Source organism: Cygnus atratus, chromosome 4, assembly GCF_013377495.2.
Source record: "Cygnus atratus isolate AKBS03 ecotype Queensland, Australia chromosome 4, CAtr_DNAZoo_HiC_assembly, whole genome shotgun sequence".
Lineage (NCBI taxonomy): Eukaryota > Metazoa > Chordata > Aves > Anseriformes > Anatidae > Cygnus > Cygnus atratus.
In genome coordinates this window covers 71,603,749-71,624,156 of record NC_066365.1, presented here as the reverse complement: position 1 = coordinate 71,624,156, position 20,408 = coordinate 71,603,749, and the positions used below count along the sequence as shown (strand labels likewise).

The following is a 20,408-nucleotide window of genomic DNA, read 5'->3' as shown; positions in this document are numbered from 1 at the left end:
ACAGGATTTTAATCATACAATACAGAAAAATAAATACTTACGGGTTTTTAGCTGGTTATTTTATCGCTACTCACAATAGTCTCCACAAAAACTTACATCTACTAGAAAAATTGAATGTAGAAACGTATACTCACACCGTGTGCCAATAGAAATATCAAAATGTTCAGAAATAGCTTTCAAACAAACTATCACTATGATAATGGCACAGATGCAAGTATCTCACTCTGGTTTATATACATCTGAGGAGCAAAATGCTATTCGAAGTATCTGCAAAGCAAACTCTTGCTATAAATATGCAGAACTGATTAAATTACAAAGCAGTACATTTCCACCTGTGCTGCAGCCTGCACGGAGTCTTTAACATGTTTTTTTTACAGCCAGTTCTACCTACTGGGTTGAGATGCTAATAAGTAAACCTTTACCTCCTATTTGAGCAAGGAGTAATCTGTGCAAACAGGTGCTCTTTAAACAGTAAGCGCAGAACACACTTGAATAAATTCTTTCTTTCAGCCACCATTTAGTAGGTAACAGCAGGTTTCTCTTGTTCCCAGTCTTACAGGAAAAAAAATGAGTAAGAGGCTTTGGGTGAAGAGACTTTTGCGTTTAACAGTACACGTGGTAGAAGTTCTCAATAGCCAGTTTTGTAACTTTCAATGCCAAAAAATTTACATGTTCGGGAATTTAAGCCTTCTTCTCTGGGCATGCTATTCAAATATTTGTGCTTGAAAGTTGGGGTCCCACTATCTAAAAGTGTTTGATATCATCAAACACTAAAAAAAAAAAATAATCTAAAAATCTAAAACACTAAAAATCTAAAAATCTAAAAAAAAGAAAAACCTCCACTAAAAATCTAAAAGTGTTTGATATCATTCCCTGATAAATGAGGGCAGATGGTTGGTTCTTCAGCACTCTCCTCCTGCATTTCCAAGTTCAGCCTACAAGTCTGCATGCAGTTAGGACAAATGCTTAATGGTCAGCGCAAGACCTTATGGATGCTGTTTTTACTTAAACCTCTCCAGTAGCAACATTGAAAGGTCTAAGGTCTCAACCAAGCCCCCTTGGATAAGGGGCTGTACAAGCCGAGGAAAAGAATGTGAGTACTTCACCTCCTCCCATGGTTAATGATGAAGGTGTAAGGACACGTACTGAAAGGTGAAAGCACATCTGGTCAGACTGCTACAGCGCCCGTCAGGCTAACTAGAAACATGGATTTAGGGGTTGCTTAACAGCTTAATTTCCTCAGCATGTCTTGAAGTAAAGCCCAAAAGAACGAGCGGTAACAGATTACTAGAAGCTTTGTTATTCACTAGCACCCAAATTGATGTCGTTTAATTATTTCTTTAACAGATAAAGTCGATTGGTTACTGCTCCTGTTCAACCCAGCTCTGGTTGTTGGGTGAAAAGATAAAAGCCTGTATGATCTCATTTCTGTGGCTCAGTCACGTTACCTCAGCACATCTCACACGGATCAGCTTTGCAGACTAGCAGAACTAGTTTCTGCTCTTTTTTCCATACTACTCTCTTCACCATAGGTTAAAGTGAAATAATTTGCCTTACGTTGGCTAATACCTTCTCCTCATGTAAAGGTAAAGGAAGCATGTATTTGGGCACAAAGTACATTGCAATGCTCCACAAATAAGTTTATTTACTTACTGAAAAGTCCCATAAGGAATGCTAAATTCACTCTTTTCCGTTGCCATACGTGCTCTATAGTGGAGGGTAATTTGCTTTTCTTTTGCTAACGATGAGTTAATAGGATTTAGATTTGCTATCACAACTGTAGAAACAGGGAATTGTGAGAGGACTTTTAGGATAGCAAATCAGGATTGACTATTTAAGTTTTGATTGACCATTAATTTAACATTTAATTATTAAATTGGATGTAAAGTAATGCCCAGGGATTGGGACTGGATGTTAATTTTTTTCAGATTAATTATAAAGTTAAACAGATATTTATAGATCGAGTGATGCAATAGCAACCGTTAAAAAATAACCATGAGCAAACATTAGACGTGAGAAGTGTGGTTAGCAGTCATGTGCAGATTTTATTCTTCTTTGGAAAAAAAAAGGCCTTTCCCTACAGGTGTTACTGCCTTGTCAGCTATTAATTGAAAGGGTTCAGGATATAATTATTTTAATTAAAGAATGCAAATCAATATTACCTTGAGGCAGTTGGATCAAATCTTAGAGAGCAGCAACGCAGCAGGAACGTCGTGGTGATATCGCTACCCGTGTACGCAACAAGCTGAGAAAGCTGAGGCAAGTTATGCCGTGAACTATAAGCAACGCTATTTAATGAAGCGAAGGAAATTGTAATTTGTTAATTATTCACTTCCAGGAGCCTCACAACAAACTGAAAACAAGTCACGTTATTCGTATTCTGCTTCTTAGCAATGTCCAGGCTCTTTCACTGCTGAAATAACTTACCGTGGGGTCGGTGAAGGCCAGTTAGCCATTGCTTCATTCCCTGCCAGTGCTGGAGAGGCTCTTAAGGAATGTTACAAAGTGCTGCCTCCTGTCTCTTTTCAACAACACTCTCTTGTGACTGAGTTTCTTCCCTTGGCAAAAAAGTTACACCTTTCCCTAGGACAGGAATTTTCAGCAACTCAGGCTCCTGGGAGGTGTAGCAAGGTCGGTGAATGCTAGTGTACTTGATAGAAATGTTACTCATATTGATGGAGGCTGCTACGTACTTCCGTAGGACTGCTTGGACAAAATTTGTAGCGCTGTATTTGTTTTTTGAAAACTGTATCTGTCTTCTGTTGGAAGTATTTGGGATGCTTTTGACCTTGGTAATTGGATGTAATTTTTGACAAAGTAGTAAACACAAAGACGCAGTGATTGTCGTGAGTTACAAGTATGTGCAATTTGGAGAAGAACTTTGCTTGGTTTTGAATGTACGTTCACTAAAAAGAGGCTCAACGTGAAGAAGGCAGTAGGGAGTCATCATCGTGGGTATGTTGTGTATACTTGAACCTTACCTGACGCTCTGTAAATCCTTCTGCTCCCCACAGAGGATGCTGACTTTTCTTGACTCTAATTCTTTCATCCAGCCACTTACCGGCTGTCCTTTGAACTGGAGCAATGGGTGTTTGGTAGAGTGTTAGCTCTTTTATCTACTAGTGTAATAGCTCTGATTCCTGTAGGAAAGTACAGGATCTTCTAACGTCAAGGGTCACCTGAGAAATAGCTTTCTTGGAAATTTTTCATGTGGTGCTGCTACCGCGCTAACGAAGTAATGTTGTTAGCTTCAGTGTCACTTAAAAAAGGGGGAGAGAGGGCGGGAATATAACGATCCTAGGTATTGGTGAGTGTAGAAGAACTGGGAATATTTTAAAATTGTAGATTTCTAAATGTGACCTAGTTGCTATAGCACAGAACTGGGAGCCAGATCTGGAATCTAACACTGAGTGTATTATTAGGCAGATAATTTAATTCACTGCGTTTCTCTCTAAGATGGGGATGACAATAATCATTCTTGAATCTGTAATTCTTATGAATTGCTTTGTGTTGTGCACCTGAAAGATGATGAGCTACTAATTAAACATTATTTTAATCCTCAAATTTCCTTTTAAACTTTAATAAGTGTTTACACTCCCTAATGGCAGGGAGGGAAAAAAAAGCGTGATTGTGAAGCAGCTGCTAAGAATTTTTCCCCGAAGATGTTTAATATTAAACGGGGATTGAGTCATCTGTTTCAGATACAGGGAGGATGCAAGAAATAATATATAAGCAAGAGGAGAGATGGATTCAAAGCAACAAAGCAACAAAGAAGCTGGAACCCCTGTCCCGTTGAAGGAGCTTCCACCTTCCCCCTGCTCGCAGCCCGAGCTGGAAATACGCCCCGTGACTGCTCGGCAGCTTAGCTGCAGCTGGGAGTTTTGGGGAGTTTTTCGGTCTCGCCTCTCCTGCCGTGTGCTGTGGCCAGGCAGAGGGGAGCCCTGGCCAGTTCTAGGGGATGACAGCTGGGTTCCAACCTGAAGCCTGCGGCGCAGCGGGGCGTCGGTGCTGGCGCTGGTAAATCTGATGCGCTTGGCTGTGTTTATCGCTGTAAAACTCGCAGTAATTTCCTGCTCCTCGCTGTGAAGCTCCCCGCATCAATAGCACGTCAGTAAAACTAAGATTCCTCAATCATCTCTCTTCACAGTTGTCAAAGACTAATGCCTGTTCTCCTAACGCTAGATTTTTTTTTGCCTAAAGTTGAAACAACGGATTCAAGGCAAAATCCTGGCTCCAGTGAAATCAGGAATTTCATCCGTGTTTTTTTTAAGAGACTATGTTAATCCCGTCTTCTCCTAAAAGGAAGATTGCAAGCTGTCTTGTCCCTTATCTCTTCTAAAAAGCACAAGAACTCAAAATTGAGCTTTTGTTGCTTCCTAATATCCAATGCCCTTACGAAGCATGGTTACTAAACTGCAGTTCTCAAAAACAAAACAAAACAAAAAACAAATAAACAAAAACATACAAAACAAAACAACAACAAAAATCAAACACCACCTACATAAACATTTCCCAGTTTCCTTTGCAGAGGACCTTGTGCTGTAGCATAGGCTTCTAGTGCTGCTTCTAATTCTTATTGCCTATGTGTAAATCATCACAGATTAAAATTTACAGTTGAAGTTTCCTAATGAACATATAAGAGGCACCTCCGAGTCACTCCCAGCTCTCTGTTGTCCAGCAGACTTGGACACACAAACGATAAGGTGTGGCTTAAAACCTGTGTGTCTGCCTCGGGACAGCCGGAGGTGGATCGTGGGTTTGTCTCAGAAGGAAGTAGGAAAATAACTTTAGGTGATTGGAGATGCTTGGTAAAGCTGAAAGGGGATTTTATAAAAGCAATGTTGGAAAAACACAGCTCAGCAGATCACTGAGGACTTTGAATTTTGGAGGGCACGGCTGCACGCCAGGTGCTGGTTTCCCTGCCTCCCACCACGGAGCTGATTAGCAGTTGTGCCTCGGGTTGCAGCAGCCGTAGGATGTGTCTCACTCTGTGTGACGTGTAGGGCACAAGCTGCCGATACCAAAAAAAAAAATGCGCATTTAACGAACTTCATCTGCCGGCAGGCATCTAGTTGTCTGGGCATACTCCGTAGGGAGGGAAGGGAAGCGTCTCCAGAAGGAGATTCATGCTGAAATAGGTGTCTAGAATAAGTGGGACAAATCACCCCCTAGAGATGTCTTATCTTCCCCAGCTTCTGCAGAGGTCCCTGATTATTGACTTACGCTCCACCCTTTCGTTTAGGGTAAATGCTGAACTAGATGCTAACATAAGGTGGGATGGAGTCGGTGCTTCTCTTAGGTTCAGACATTGTTGCCTGAATTAGGTAGGCACTGAATTCATTTTCTTTGTCACTGAAAGCTTCTGTGAGTGAATGTTGGTGCGAGACGCTGATGAGCAATACAGTGTATTTTCAGGGTTCTCAGGTTTCCCGTGGGACAAATGACCTTATGAATGCTAGAAGAATGATGTCTTAAGACAGGAGTCACGAGAATAGGTTGTGGCCATAAAAGATCTTTTAAAGAGGGAAAAAGAGAAAGCATTACTCTTAAAGTTCATTCTTTTATCAGAATATTTCAAACCACCTCTATTGTTTGTACACGGAGTGCAAAATAGTAATTTATGCTCAAAGGCTATAAAAGATACCAAATAAATTAATCCCATGTAAGAATTCTGAGCACTTACGTTCCCTAGCACAGTGTTAGACATGCTGCAGCGTGAAGGAAGGAACCTTTTCTACGTTTGCCATCTTAATCCAAAAGTTTGCTCCCCAGATTTATCTTCTGTGGACTTTCGAAGTTAACAAAAAGTGAGTAGGGAAAATGGAAGCTTAACTAGCAATAGAAATAGTGCTCTATAAGCACGCGGTTAGCGTAAGAAACCAGGACGTGCTGTAATTGCTAGGACTTCGTGAGCTGGTCGTGAGATCTGATGGCTTACAAATGCTGTGCTCGAGCATGCGACGGGGCTGTTGCTACACGTTCACCCTGGGACTGGCGTTATTACCGAATCTCTTTGCACTTTCATTTTCCTCTCTGGGATTAGCAAATATTTACCCACCTTTAGAAAGTACCTTCCCTTCTTGAGAGAAGTACCGAATTAAAGCAGGGTAGCATTACCGCCAGCAGCAGGTAATCCTGTTAATCTAACACGCGCCCTATGGGTATATTAATTATGCTCAATACCCCTTGATCGCTGTGGTTAGATTTACAAAGGCTATTAGAGGGATTAACTCTTCATGTCTGCAGCTGCCCACCGTGCATGTTTACTGTAGCCCCAAACCAAGGACTGGAATCCTCCTCCTCGCAGCGAGTAGGAGGAATGCACTCGACTTCTGCAGAACCAGTTTTCCATTCAGAGAAGCGATGTCTTGACCCAGTTGCCAGCAAGAGGTTTGCCACACAGAGGGTTGCCGAGCGCTCCGATAGCTGCCACGCTGCTGCCACCAGGAGAGACAACTTCAGTGCTAACTTCTGGTCTCCGCCTGCCGTACCAGTTCTGCAGAGGTGTTGTCAGGTTAAAACTGTCTCACGTTGCACTCTGCTGCGATAGCCGCAGCTCACAAAGTCATGTCTAGACTGCTTTATAAAATCTTAGCCGGAGACGAGGCTCTCTCCAGCGTGCTGTAGCTTCAAAGCTGGCCCTGCTTTGAACTAGAGCTCGGAGCAGATGACCTCCAGAGGCTACTTGCAGCCTAAATTATTCAGATATTCTACAAAGTCAGGTGTAGCCTCAGCGGCGTGGAGCTCAGCATAAATTGAAAATCACCCCCTGGATACCGAGGACATACTTGTGTAGCTGTCTGGGAGAAAGCTCCGTGTTGCTACAGCAACACCTTTATCGGTGCCCTAACTGCTTTCAGGGTAATGCTGGGAAGACGGTGTGATTCGCTGGCACGTTTCTCGTGGAGTGTAGATGCATTTTCGCAGTCCTGCCGTTGGCAGTGAGAGATTCATTGGCCTTCTTTTGTCCATTGCATTCCATTTCGGTGGTACTTGGGAGAATCTCCAAGCTGTAATAGCCGCTGGAAGTATTTTCAACGGAGGATGGCTGAAATGGGGTCCGAGGGAGAAGAGAGTACAGAAAACACCACCACCTGCATGCATTGCAATTAAGAGTCTCTTGTTGGAGCTGGGAGGGAGGGTCTGTGCTCGCACATGCTTCTCTTAGCAGCTCAAGAGGTTAGATCTCGTGGTCTTCCAGCTGGAGCATGGCTGGAAACTGACATGAAAAATGGAGCTCCAGAACACAGTCGTCTCTTGTTCTGGTTTTGTGGTAGTTCGTTGTACAAAAGTAGAGACTTTCAGGAGTCCCAGTTTCCATTTCCTGCTGTAGCCTTTTGCTAAGCAGTCGGACTGGAGGACTCTCTGTGTGGGAAGACTGCTGTCGCTTTCCTTGGGCAGCCACGTGTCACTCAGAGATGTGTTCGAACATTATCACGTCTCAGTACCAAAGGCTGGGAGTGCTCAGCGTGCTATTCCCACACCGCTCGCTCTGACCGTTGTTGTAAGCAGGTACAAGCCAAGAAGCCATTATTTGGTCCCATTAACAGTGGCATTAAAGCGAGTTGTTACAAGTCTTCAAAACGGAGGAACGTTTGTGGAGATCGGGTCCTCTATAAATACCCCCTAGAAGATAACTTGGAAACTCTTATCCCAGTAGGTGTATTTTCCCTTTGTTTTCTGAAGCCTTTCACTTGTTTGTTTGGATCCTGCCTTTGTTCCTTTTCAGTTTTGGAGCTCAGCCTTGTAATCCCTGGGAAGGCTATTAATTCTTGTTTGTTCTGCCACGTAATGACAGAGAGAAGCAGGATGATACTGCAAGTTTTCTTATCCCCTGACTGCGGGGAAAAAAAGAAGTTATATAATACATCCATATAAAGAAACTTACTTTCTCTGGCATCACTTTTACTGTTTCTATGATTAAACAGAGCTGGATCTAGCTGCTTTTAGGGTGTTAGGATTTCATACTCATAATTACATTTATGGTACAAGAGTCAGTGTCTTTAATGTGCCCTGTGCTCTGACACTCACCATTTCTCTTTGCACTTATAGCTGAGGAGAAAGCAGCCATAAGGCTTACACACCTCGAGAGGAACAGAACGAGGCGCCCATGGAAGAGGCACTGGCGTACAGGAAGAGAGGGCAAGCTGTGGTAGGAGGATGGGAAAAGCCCTGGAGAAATTAGAGCTCTCCCAGCGAGGTTGCTGCTCACCTGCCGGTACTCCCGAGTAGCTCCCGTGGGGAGGCACCTCGGGCAGGTGTGCCCGCACAGCTAGCTCCCTTCTGCCTCCCCAGGGGCTCTTTGCACAAAATTGAAATCTGAAGTCGCCACGTCCTGGTTTGTGCTGGGATTTACATTGAGCCTGAGGGCCAATAGCAGCTCTTTATTAAAACTTCCGGTGAAGTAGCACACAGTTACGAAAGCTTGATTTTACAACCCCCCAGTAGTTTGGTAATCGCTGGGTAATTTCACCTGTACGAGGAGTACCTCCAAGCAGAGCAGTGCCTGCGATATCACACGGGTTGGTTAAAGGCCATCAGCAAGGGCTGGCGAAGAACCCCGCTTTGCTTTCCTCTCTTATTGCCTTCAATTCTTTTATTGCATCAGTCTGCGAAGACAGCCTGTCTCTAGAAACTGCTAAGACCAGGCTGCAGCAGTCCTTTAGCTTCCCCCTGGCATAACTGGGGCTGTCCATAGCCTCCCTCACATTCCTTGCTTTCCTTGGAGGAAACCTTGTCTCTTCTGCCCGTGAGAGGGGCCCCTTCACTCATTATTTACAGCTTCTGGTTATCTTTAGCATTCCCATCTGCATGGCGCCTCGGTGAAAGCTCAAGGCCGTGCACTGACCATATTTCTCTCAACATCCCTCTTTAACGAATCCCATGTTCACACTAATGCTTAATTTCCTTCCTCCTGTCTCTCCGTGTCTGCTTTAAGGGCAGGAGCGTGGATGAGTCATCCTCTGGTACATTCACTGTTCTCTTGTAGTCATTGTTAAGCACTGTACAGGAACAAAATTAAAAAATCTCATCCTTCCAGTGCAAGAATATAAGAATTGATATACTGGATCAGTCTAAAGCTCCGTATGTCTTGGTATCTTCTCTGTAGCTGATACTTGGGACTCAGGAAGGCACCCACCAGCAAATTTAGAGAGTAACCTTCCCCTGGTCTTGACTCAGTATGCATCGGTCACAGCAATTCACCCTTTCCTTTTTCAGAATGATAAATGTCCTGTTTTAAAACAAAATAGGCTTGGTCTTGCTGCTGATTTCCAGCCTTGAGAGTATATCTTATTATTAGAAGTCACTAGTGCAGTTCTCCTTTTAGCAGCTTCCTTTCTCTAGCAGGATGAGCATCTCTGTCACACACGACTTCTCACTCCAGCAGCCATGCAGACGTTTTCACAGAATCACAGAATTGTCTAGGTTGGAAGAGACCTCCAAGATCATCTAGTCCAACCTCTGCCCTAACACTAACAAGTCCTCCACTAAACCATATCACTAAGGGCTACATCTAAACGCCTTTTAAAGACCTCCAGGGATGGCGACTCAACCACCTCCCTGGGCAGCCCATTCCAATGCCTAACAACCCTTTCAGTAAAGAAGTACTTCCTAACATCCAACCTAAAACTCCCCTGTCGCAACTTTCGCCCATTCCCCCTCGTCCTGTCACCAGGCACGTGGGAGAACAGACCAACCCCCACCTCTCTACAGCCTCCTTTAAGGTACCTATAGAGAGCGATGAGGTCTCCCCTGAGCCTCCTCTTCTCCAGGCTGAACAACCCCAGCTCCCTCAGCCGCTCCTCGTAAGACTTGTTCTCCAGACCCCTCACCAGCTTGGTCGCCCTTCTCTGGACTCGCTCGAGCACGTCCATGTCCTTCCTGTAGCGAGGGGCCCAAAACTGAACACAGTACTCGAGGTGCGGCCTCACCAGAGCCGAGTACAGGGGCACAATCACTTCCCTAGACCTGCTGGCCACACTGCTTCTTATACAGGCCAGGATGCTGTTGGCCTTCTTGGCCACCTGAGCACACTGCTGGCTCATATTCAGCCGACTATCAGCCAATACTCCCAGGTCCTTCTCGGCCAGGCAGCTTTCCAGCCACTCATCTCCCAGCCTGTAGCGCTGCTTGGGGTTGTTGCGCCCCAGGTGCAGGACCCGGCACTTGGCCTTGTTGAACTTCATACAGTTGACCTCAGCCCATCGCTCCAGCCTATCCAGATCCTCCTGCAGAGCCTTCCTGCCCTCGAGCAGATCGACACACGCACTTAGCTTGGTGTCATCTGCAAACTTACTGAGGGTGCACTGGACGCCCTCATCCAGGTCATCGATAAAGATATTAAAGAGGACCGGCCCCAGTACCGAGCCCTGGGGGACACCACTCGTAACCGGCCTCCAACTGGATTTGGCTTCATTCACCACAACTCTTTGGGTCCGGCCATCCAGCCAGTTTTTAACCCAACGAAGCGTACGCCAGTCCAAGCCACAAGCAGCCAGTTTCTTGAGGAGAATGTTGTGGGGAACGGTGTCAAAAGCCTTACTGAAGTCAAGGTAGACCACATCCACAGCCCTTCCCTCATCCACCAAGCGCGTCACTTGGTCATAGGAGGAGATCAGGTTCGTCAAGCAGGACCTGCCTTTCATAAACCCATGCTGACTGGGCCTGATCGCCTGGTTGCCCTGCAAGTGCCGCGTGATGACCCTCAAGATAATCTGCTCCATCAGCTTCCCTGGCACCGAGGTCAAACTGACAGGCCTATAGTTCCCCGAACAGGCCTATAGTTCCCCGTGTGTTCAAAAAGAAGAAAAGCCTCAGGAGGAAGATGGTCAGGATCTGAACCTGCTACGGGGAAATTGCAAGCTGACATTCCCCAAGCATCCAACCAACGTATCTGAACAGCTTGTCCTCCTCTGTTTGTAGCCTTTGTCAAATCAGTATGTCCTTGTGTGGCAGGGGCAGGGGGAGAAGAGCTTCATAAAAATAAGGGAGGTGTATGTCACATCCCTAAGAGGAGGCAGCATCTCTTCTTTCCTGCTATAACAGGAGGCTCTACGCTTTGATCAGAAAACAGTTTTTTGGAAGGGAGATCATTTCCTTTGTTCATGCATCATTTTTTTTAGCGATGTTTTCTTTTTTTTTTTAACATTCCTTTTGTGAGCTGTCCACAGCAGAGTGTTTAGGAGTGACAGGCAGGTCATCTGGATACCTGGAGTAGACCTGGTGGGTGTACACGACTGGGCTGAGGCGGAGAGATGGCAGTAGGTAACAAGGGGCAAAGAGGCTAATTTGATTGTCGGAAGGACTCTCATAACAGTGGCAACTTATTAGGGTCTTTATTGGAATTCCAGGCAGAAGGAATGAGTTCCTGTCCTTTTTTCATTGATTTATAAAATGCTATAATCCAAGAATTCTCTTCATCTTGAAATGGCCGAATGGAAAACATGCTAAATTGGGATAATTTTCCACAGAGCTGGAGGGCCTGCAGAAGCCTCACAGTCACTAATGAATTAATCTAAGACACATGGGTATATTCCAAGGGAAAGAAATCTTGTAACGTGTCAGTTACAGGAGAGGGCATGGGAAACAAAGAGCAGACTTCTCAGAAACTTCTGGTGCACAACTTGTGGTGTTCAGAGCTTAATACTTGGAGATACTGAGCACCACTCCCTGATCTTCGTGCAGTAGAGTTTCATACGAGAATATCTGGGGCCGAGCTGTCTCATTTCGGTTACCCAAAGTTAAATGATAACATTCAAGCGTGCTGGTCTCCACGTTTTCCCCAAGCTCTTCTAGTGAGTCTCTGAGAGCGCAGAGTGGTTCTTAGCAGTCACAGTTCCCAGCTCGAATGCCAGACCACATCGCTTTTCAGTCACATAGGCATTTCTTAATCTCTCTTTGCTAATGGCCATGGCTCTAAAGCAAGTAATTCAATAAGAAGGCTGGAAATGGCAGCCAGGAAATGCCGACTGTCTCTTCGTGCTTTAACAATGCTCCCCGCAGAGTATTATTAACCTCTCATACCTGGTTCATATCTGTTGGTGTGAAGCTATAGTTTAAGAAACCGGCATTTTTTCATTGTGTTGAGGAGCTGCATTCTTCGTGGATTTTGCTCTGAATGTCCACGTTGTCTTTTTAGGTTATTTTTTCCTTCGTTTGCTTTGCAAGTGGACTTCAGGAGGTAAATTGAAGAGATCACTGAGAAGAAAACATCCCTCTTCCAAAAGGCTGGCTAAATGTATCTATATATGTGTGTGTGTATGTATATATACATCTCATCTGTGTGTATGTATATATATGTATCATCTGTATACGTGTTTGTGTTTATATGCATATATATGTATGTATACACAAACATATATCCCTATGATCTTTGCTGGGTTGCAGAGCATCTATTTCCCAACCAAACTGTCTTTCTTCTCCTGGTACTTTTTAGGTACCGTAGCCATACTGTACAGGATAAGTATGCATGGCTGGTACATGTATATTTTATTTATATTCGTATTCATTTTGTTTATTATTTTATTTTCTTCACACGAACCTCAGCACCTAAGCGTCACCACAGGTTTCCTGTCTGATATTTTTCTCTATGCCTGGGGACGTTTCCTAACTAGGTCATTTGTTCATCTCAGACTATTCTGAAAAGCCTCTAGAATTATCTAATCTTGTGTAGTTTTGATCTGTTGAAGGATTCTTTGTCCCCCTCTCTGCACTGGCAATTTCCTGACCTTTTCTGGATTTGGTAGCCAGCTGAGAGCCCCGCACATACATGTTAGTCCCGCTTCGTGTCACGGCTTGGCAGTTGCTGTTCAGCTGTGAGGCTGACATCCCCTCTCCCTGGGGCCAAAGAGGAATGAGTCTGATTCTCATCGTGCTTTTGGGGGGGTCTGGCTTTTCCATGGCAGTGAACTCCTCGGGAAAAGTAGTTGCTGCTAAGAGAAGGCTGCAGAGTGTTTAGGGCAGGGGTGGTGGCTCTCCCATCCCTAACAAAGCTGTTTTATTTTGTTATTGTATGTGGCCAACAGAGCTGAAATCATCCAATGGCGCAATCTGCCTAAGATTTTTTTACTGCCTGACCTTCTTCCACTTCTAAAGCTGTTCCAGAATGTTCCATTAAGCATCAAGTGGCATCACCACGCAGTTGGCTGAATAAATTAATTCATATCTACCCCTGCAGCTTTAACTCTTCTTGTGTCTCTTCATTATTTCTTTACAGACCGTGTCAGGCAGTGTAATAGCAAAGGAATCCTCTTTGCAGGATGCTTGGAATATCATGCGCATAGTCATGGGGCTGTGACTTATCCTAAGACAGAGCCCATGAAGAGAAGGTAGGGGGCATTGTCACCCTTCCACTGGTGACTCGGTGGAGTTTAATTTCTCCCCTTCACCTTCTGTTTACCAAATAGCCCTTCAAGTAACGCCCTGTGCGTTCCCGTGGACAGGCTCATTAGGTTCTCCATCACCAGACCTACTTTGTTACCCATCCCTGCGCATTTGTTTGAGGCCCAAGATCAGTCCGCAACCATCAGGCAGTGATGGTGTCAGCTGCTACAAAGCGGCAGCACAGGAGGGGGCTGTGTCCTGCTTACCCTGATTACACAAATATTTGTGCACAGAGATCTGTGCCATCTACCTGATGTTATCACGCCATTAGCTGTCAAAATGTGCTGGAGTGTCTGCCAACTTCCAGGCTAAAATCCCACGCTAAACAATCCTGATACACGAAAAATCTTTGATAACAGGTTTCTGAGAATCTCGTTGGCTAGAATATACCAGCAAGACAGCTACAGGATGATTCACTGCCTTAGACTTTGGGCTAGATGGCCTAATGGCTTCTTCTGGAGAGAAGGCAGTTCTTCCAGAGAGCAGTTTTGTCAGAGAAGAGGACTAATTTACACTTGCTCGTAGCAACAGACCACCCGGTCCCATCTTTGTGATGCCTGCAGAGCAGTAACAATGCCGTCTGTAGCGACGCTACCACCGCATGCCCGGCGGCAGGGATGTTTGTTGGTGGCCCCAAACCCCATTTGTGGCTCCCAGCTCGTCCGTAACCAGCAAATACCGGCGTTTCTCCTGGAAATGCTGCTGCGAGCCAGTGGACGAGGAGGTGGGAGCCTGTTGTGGGGCCCAGCGTGGGGTGGAAGTTCCCTCTGGTGGAGCAACGGACCCACTACAGAGGTTAGAGCCGCACGGCGGTGCAGGTGCTTGGCTCTTTGAAGCTGCACCTGGAAGATCGCTTTGCGAGGTGCCAACCTTCACGTGTGTCTGTACTGCAGCTTTAGCTTTTAATAAAACATTAGGTTTTCTGGAAATGAGGTTGAGAGAGCCTACGTGGGACATGATGGGACCTCCGTTATGGAGGACTTTGAGCCGAGAAGAGGAAAGGTGTTGGGTAAGGGCTGGGTGCTGCAAGATGAACTTCCCCTGGCGGAGATGGACAGGAGGATGGCTGGGGCTGATGAGGTCTGTGATCAGCTCCTCGCTCTGCTGCCTCCCCTTTGAAATATCGCGTGTCGCCCTAGTTCCTCGCAGTTTATTCACGACGCAGGGATTTCAGTCGCTTTCCGCTACGCTGTCCCAGGATGCTGGGGCAGCTGGGTCCCTGGCCTCAATGCCTGACTATAAAACACACCTTCAATTTCCACAGGAGGGTCGTGTCTTTCTGGTAGAGGAAAAAATCAAAGCAGAGGCAGGTGCGTTTTGACAGTCCAGTTGCATTTGAAACAATGTGCCCATGCAGTGAAGGGCAGCGGAGCCCAAACGAAACCCAGGGAAGAACGACCCTGCAGGCTGACATCCTATACATCCAGCACCGTGCCTTAGCGTGGGGGCTAGTCTGACATGAATGGTTTGTAGGGTTTTGTATGGTGTCCTGTGTACAGTGCTGGGCCCCCCGGTACAAGAGAGCCGTGGGCATACTGGGGAGAGCCCAGCGAGGGTCCCTGAGATGATGAAGGGCCTGGAGCACCTCTGCTGTGAGGAGAGGCTGGGAGAGCTTGGAGAAGGGAGGCTCAGGGGGTCCCGTCCGTGTCCCTAAACCCCCGAGGGGAGGCTGCAGGGAGCACGGGGCCAGGCCCTCCTCACGGTGCCCGGGGCCAGGCCGAGAGGCGCTGGGCACAGCCCGGGGCCCAGGAGCTCCCTGTGAGCACCAGGCAGCCCTGCTGGGCTGGGCGGGGATGGAGCCTGGCACAGGCTGCCCAGAGCCCGGGGGGCTCCTCCTGGGGGGGCTCCAGGAGCCGCCTGGACGTGGGGCTGGGCCCCCAGCTCGGGCTGACCCTGCTGGGCCAAGGCTCAAAGCCCAAATCCCCCCAACCCCCTTCCCACCCCGTTAGAGCCCCCCGCACCCCAACCTCCCCCATCCCACCGGGGCTCCGACACCGGGGGGGGGGGGGGGGGGGCGAGAGAGTTCCTCGTTGGGGTGGGGGGGCTCGGGCTCCTCCTTCCTCCACCTCCTTCCACCTCCTCCTCCTCCCGGAGCCCCGGGGCCCTCCCCAATCCCCTCGGCCGGGCCCCGCCGCGCGTTGGCTGCCGCCGGGGCCGCCAGTGAGGCTGCGCTGCGGCTGCGGGGCCGGATGGCCGAGCCCGCCCGCCCCGCTCCCCTCACTCGGGCGGCGGCCGGCGGCGGGCGAGGAGCCGGGGCCGGGCCGGGAGAAGCAGCGCCATGGTGTCATGGATCATCTCCAGGCTAGTGGTGTGAGTAGCCGCCGGGGGGGGGGGTGGCAGCGTGGGGGCACGGCGGAGGGGGTGAGCAACGTCCCCTTGGTGTCCCAGAGGCAGGGGACGGGGGAGGCAGCAGCTTGTGGGCACCTTTGTTGGTGCTTTCCTTCCCTCCTCCCTTCTTTCCTTCCTTCTTCCCTTCTTTCCTTCCCTCCTCCCTTCTTTCCTTCCCTCCTCCCTTCTTTCCTTCCCTCTTCCTTTCTTTCCTTCCTTCCATCCTTCCTTTTTTCCTTCTATCCTTCCTTTTTTCTTCCATCCTTCCTTTTTTCTTCCATCCTTCCTTTTTTTCTTCCATCCTTCCTTTTTTCCTTCCATCCTTCCTTTTTTCTTCCATCCTTCCTTTTTTCCTTCCATCCTTCCTTTTTTTCTTCCATCCTTCCTTTTTTCTTCCATCCTTCCTTTTTTCTTTCTATCCTTCCTTTTTTTCTTCCATCCTTCCTTTTTTCTTCCATCCTTCCTTTTTTCCTTCCATCCTTCCTTTTTTCCTTCCTTCCCTCCCTCCCACAGTGTCCCCCCCCAGCCGCAGACAAGGAGCGTGAGGCTCCCCGCACCTGTCCCCCAGCATCGCCCCGGCTGCTGGGTGGGAAGAGAAATAGCCCTGGAAATGCTTCCCAGCAAACCGGGGGGGGGGGGAAAAACAACACGCTCGAGATGTGTCATTCGCCCGCCCCACCTGCCGAGAGATTTGGGGAGAAAAAAAGGCATTTTCGATGCCGCTAGCGAAAGGAGCGAGTGAGTGGTTTGTGCACAAGGTGGGGCAGCGGGATGGCCGACCTGTCACACGCGCTCCCCTCTGGAAACGTGGCTGGGCAAGGCTGGGACACGCAGTCACGGCCATCGCTTGCCCCTTTTCTCCGTCCGGTAACAGAGCCACCAGCCCAGAATATCTGTTGTGCTCTGAAGGCATTGCGGAGGATCTGCGAGGGCCTGCCACTTTTCTTTGTCTGGGAGAAACGTGCCGTGAGGTTGCACCGTCAGCACGGCCCCAGGGAGGCGTTTGCAAGGTCTCCTTTTTTGCCTTACGAGATGAAGCATCAAAAGAAAAAATCGGCTTGATTTTAGCTCTCTCTCTGTATCACAGAGATGTTGGGTGGCTGTTGGATTTGAAAGATTTGGAGGTTTCTAGAGGTGAATTTAGCCCCCGGAGGTTTATGATCCGGATTCAGCTGCAGCTGTTGCTGGCCGGTTTGGGGTTTGCACTTCATTCCGAGAAAGCGTCTTAAATATTTAAATGATTTAACGTGAGCAGTATAACTCTGCAGATATCTCTGTTGATAGCAATGCAAGGTGTAGTGTGCGTTGCCCATGGCTGCTTTCCTTTCCTCCCTACTAGACTAATTTCCACTTTGAAAATAGCTGTCATCATGTAATCCAAGTAATCCTCAAGAACAAGGCGTGTCTAAAGAGAGACGGTAATTGAACTTGCCGTAGCGCACACGTACATAGGTGAGTTCATCTAAGGCACATGGACGGGGTAAAAATCAGGTAGGGGCAGGACGGAGAGCAGTTGACATCTGCATTCAGGTAATTAGCTGAGCACACAAACCCTCCCGATCTCTTCAGCTGTATCCGAACAGCATGTCACAGCCTGAAATATCTGTGCAGAGGGCGGTACCAATTGTTTGTTATACCTGGATGTCAATAGCAAATAATAATTTGAAAATGCAATTTAAATATTGGGCATTTAGTAGTCACAGTCATGATTTAAAGGGAAATCTTGTGCAAGCCAGGCTTGGTCAGCACTTTCTTTGCACCACCACTTCGTATATAGCCACCCTTTGGGGATGTTTTGCACCAGGAGGTGCTGGTTTGTTGTGATCCCAGCAAGAAACTCAGGTGCTGTGTTGCTTAAAATGCCACTTACGGGCAGTAACATTATAAAGAAAAAGAGGAGAGGGTAGATAATCTTATGTCACCTCGGTGCGGGCGGCTGTGTGATGCGGAACAGCCCTCTGGTCTGGGTTGATCTGTCTGGGAAGAGGTTACCTGGCAGTTTGGTCTTCTGAGCCCTTGTGGGATTCCTTTAGGGGGGAAAAAATAATAATAATAAAAAAAAAAGGCAATTGCAAATTCATCATTTATACTGTCAATACATTGCCAAGTGCAAGGGATGTGCACAGGAGAACCTGTTGCTGCGCTTTTTGGTGACCACAAGGACAGGTGCTGTGGTTGCTGGTGACCGCTGTGAGCTTCCTACGGGCCCCTTTGTTCCAGCTAGCCAGCCCTGTTCCTCCTGCAGCCAGGGGCTGAGGACAGCTCAGCACGGCTCCTTGGAAGGCCACGCTGTAAGTGCCCTGCAGCACAGGCCTGCACCTGGGTTAACTGTTGTGCGGCCGCGGACTCCTCTGCATGCGCTGTCTTCAGATGAGGATCGCTACAAAGGTGTAATTTATCTAATCTGATTCCCCCAGTTGATTATGAATCGCCAACTCATCCATCACCGCAGACAGCCGGGCTCTAAGCAGAATGGCCACCTGGTTCGGCTTTTTTTCTCCTGCCCATGCCGATTCAGCAGCTTTTTTTCCTCCAATCTCGTTAGCTGGTAAGGGTTACGAGGGAAAGCGTCGCGGGGTGGTTTAGTCCTGCTGTGAATCCTGCCGTCTGCTCTCAGGGCTTGTGCTGATCTCCGGGGGGGGTTGCTGATATGACTCAGGAGCCAACCTCTGCTTTGGCTCCGGAATGCTTTGTCACTTCCATTATCCCTGTCATTTATCCGTGCCATTTATTTATTATTATTTTTAAGTGGCGGGTATGTGTTTCAGTGCCTTTTTACATGTGGGGCTTGGACACAGGCTCACTTAGCAGACTGCTGTGGTGGTTTTGGGCATCAGTAACACCCGTGGTTTGATTGTTGCTGTCTCAGCCCCGGCGATTTCTATTTGCAAAACGGTGCTGAAGGAGAGGAGGGCTCCTCACCACCTCGGTGTGAAGTCAGGCAGTTGACTGCAAACCGTCTCCTAGGTCGTTCGGCGTTTAGACTTTGCGCTAATGCTGGTTGGGAGTGCTTGCTTGTTCTGTGCTCCAGCAGAACTGATGGCTGGTAGCCTCCAGAAGGGAAACGATAGACATTTCAGAGCAACATCTTACACTGCCATGGCTGTGTGCTAAAGCTGAAGACTTTATTATTGTCGGGATCTGCCCTGGGTACCGTACAAATACCAGACAAAAAGATAATCATATCCCCGGACACCTTTTCCTTTGAAGACCTCAGGTCTCAGCCTAGCTGCAGTCCAGGTGTTTGGGGTTTTCTTCCACTCGCTTCAATGACTACAAACTCAGGATGCCCTTTTTCTCGTGGTGGCAGATTACAGGTGACAAAGGGATGTCTGGGGTTACTGTAACTGCAGTTGTTGCGTCTTGGAGTTCTTTGTTGCTTTGTCTCTTACCATGACTGGAGTGGGACAGCGTCGGTGCCCAGGGGCTGATTACAAACCCTTATTTATTCATCCTCTCTGAATACATCTCCAAGGACATCCTGACACACCTGTATTTTTGGTTTCCTCAGTTACACCTTTGGCTGTGGTCTGAAAGTATTTCAAAGTTAGAGGTGGCGCATACAAACAAAGCCTGCTGTACGACGTGGAAGTTTTATTCTTTTCCAAGAACTTGTTGTGCCCGGGCTCGTACAGAGCACAGGTACAGCTTTGTGGAAGTTAGGTGTCTCACGTTGCCCCCTGAGAGCCTTTTGGCCGGGAAGACGTGGCAGAGGAAGGAGGCGTCAGTGAAATGAGGCAGGATCTGACAGGTCATCGATACGTGGTGGTGCTGTGGGGCTTAAGCATTTGAACTCCTGCTGTGAAGAGCTGAAGAGTGCGTTGCAAATGTATGTATGGTGAATTAGCACGCCTTAATTACGCTTTTTTTTTCCTGCATTTGTTTTCTTTTAAAGAAAACTGTCAGTAGTGGCTTTTCCGGTCTCTTATGGTTTGCTGTGAAATGGGGTGGAGGCCTCAGAGGTGCTCCCTGGGAAGTCCCAACCCTATGGGGAAGTAACAGGGATTTGGGGATCTATCGGAAGCAGCCTTTTGTCTGGCTGCCGCTGCAAGTAGGTAGGGTGAACAAAACCAAAGAGGACCCAGAGAATTCTTTAAGCCGATGAGTGAAATTTCCTCCCATCATGTCTTCTCAGCTTTCCCTTTCTTGGTTAGCGTGGTGCCGTTTTAGCAAGGCTGGGTGAGATCGGCCACCCCCATCCTCAGCTGCTGTAAACCCCCGGCACTACTGAGTCAGCCATTGATTTCGTCCACACTCGCTGCTCGCATCGGGAATGAATTTCCGTTACAGACAAACCTGGCGGATCCTTCCTCCTCCCGTTTTTCCTGTGTACGGGAGGCCTGAGGAGATTTATGAATGAAGGACCAAAGTGATGTAACGGAGATTATACGGCAGCAGAAATTGGTAACCTGGGTCCTCTCCACCAGGAGCACACAGCCGCAGGATCTGCGCAGGCGGGGAGAGCTGCTCTTGGGAAGGAAAGCAGAGCCCTGCGCTCCTGGTCATTTCGGTTAGTGATGTGTCAGCATTAGCCTCTCGCTTGACAGATCACGTATACGACGGCCCTTCTTTGCAGTCCCCAGCGCTGTGAAAACACCCGCCACAAAGCGTGAGCTCTCGGCTGAGGCTGCGGGACGAGGGCAGACGGCCCGCCACGCCTGCAGAAGGTGCCACGAAGCGCTGGCCGTTCGGTAAGG

At 47.8% G+C, this 20,408-nt stretch overlaps 1 protein-coding gene across 2 annotated transcripts in view; it reads left to right on the top strand.

The window, feature by feature from the left end:
• Nucleotides 1–15,531: 15,531 nt before the first annotated feature.
• REEP1 (receptor accessory protein 1) overlaps nucleotides 15,532–20,408 on the top strand; it is a 64,683-nt gene continuing 59,806 nt past the window's right edge. The window contains exon 1 of one of the 2 annotated variants that reach the window (XM_035547473.2): nucleotides 15,532–15,693. In XM_035547473.2, the coding sequence (XP_035403366.1) occupies nucleotides 15,662–15,693 (32 nt within the window). In that variant the 5' untranslated portion in view covers nucleotides 15,532–15,661. The remainder of the gene's footprint in view (nucleotides 15,694–20,408) is intronic. The other variant, XM_035547475.2, reaches the window with a different exon arrangement.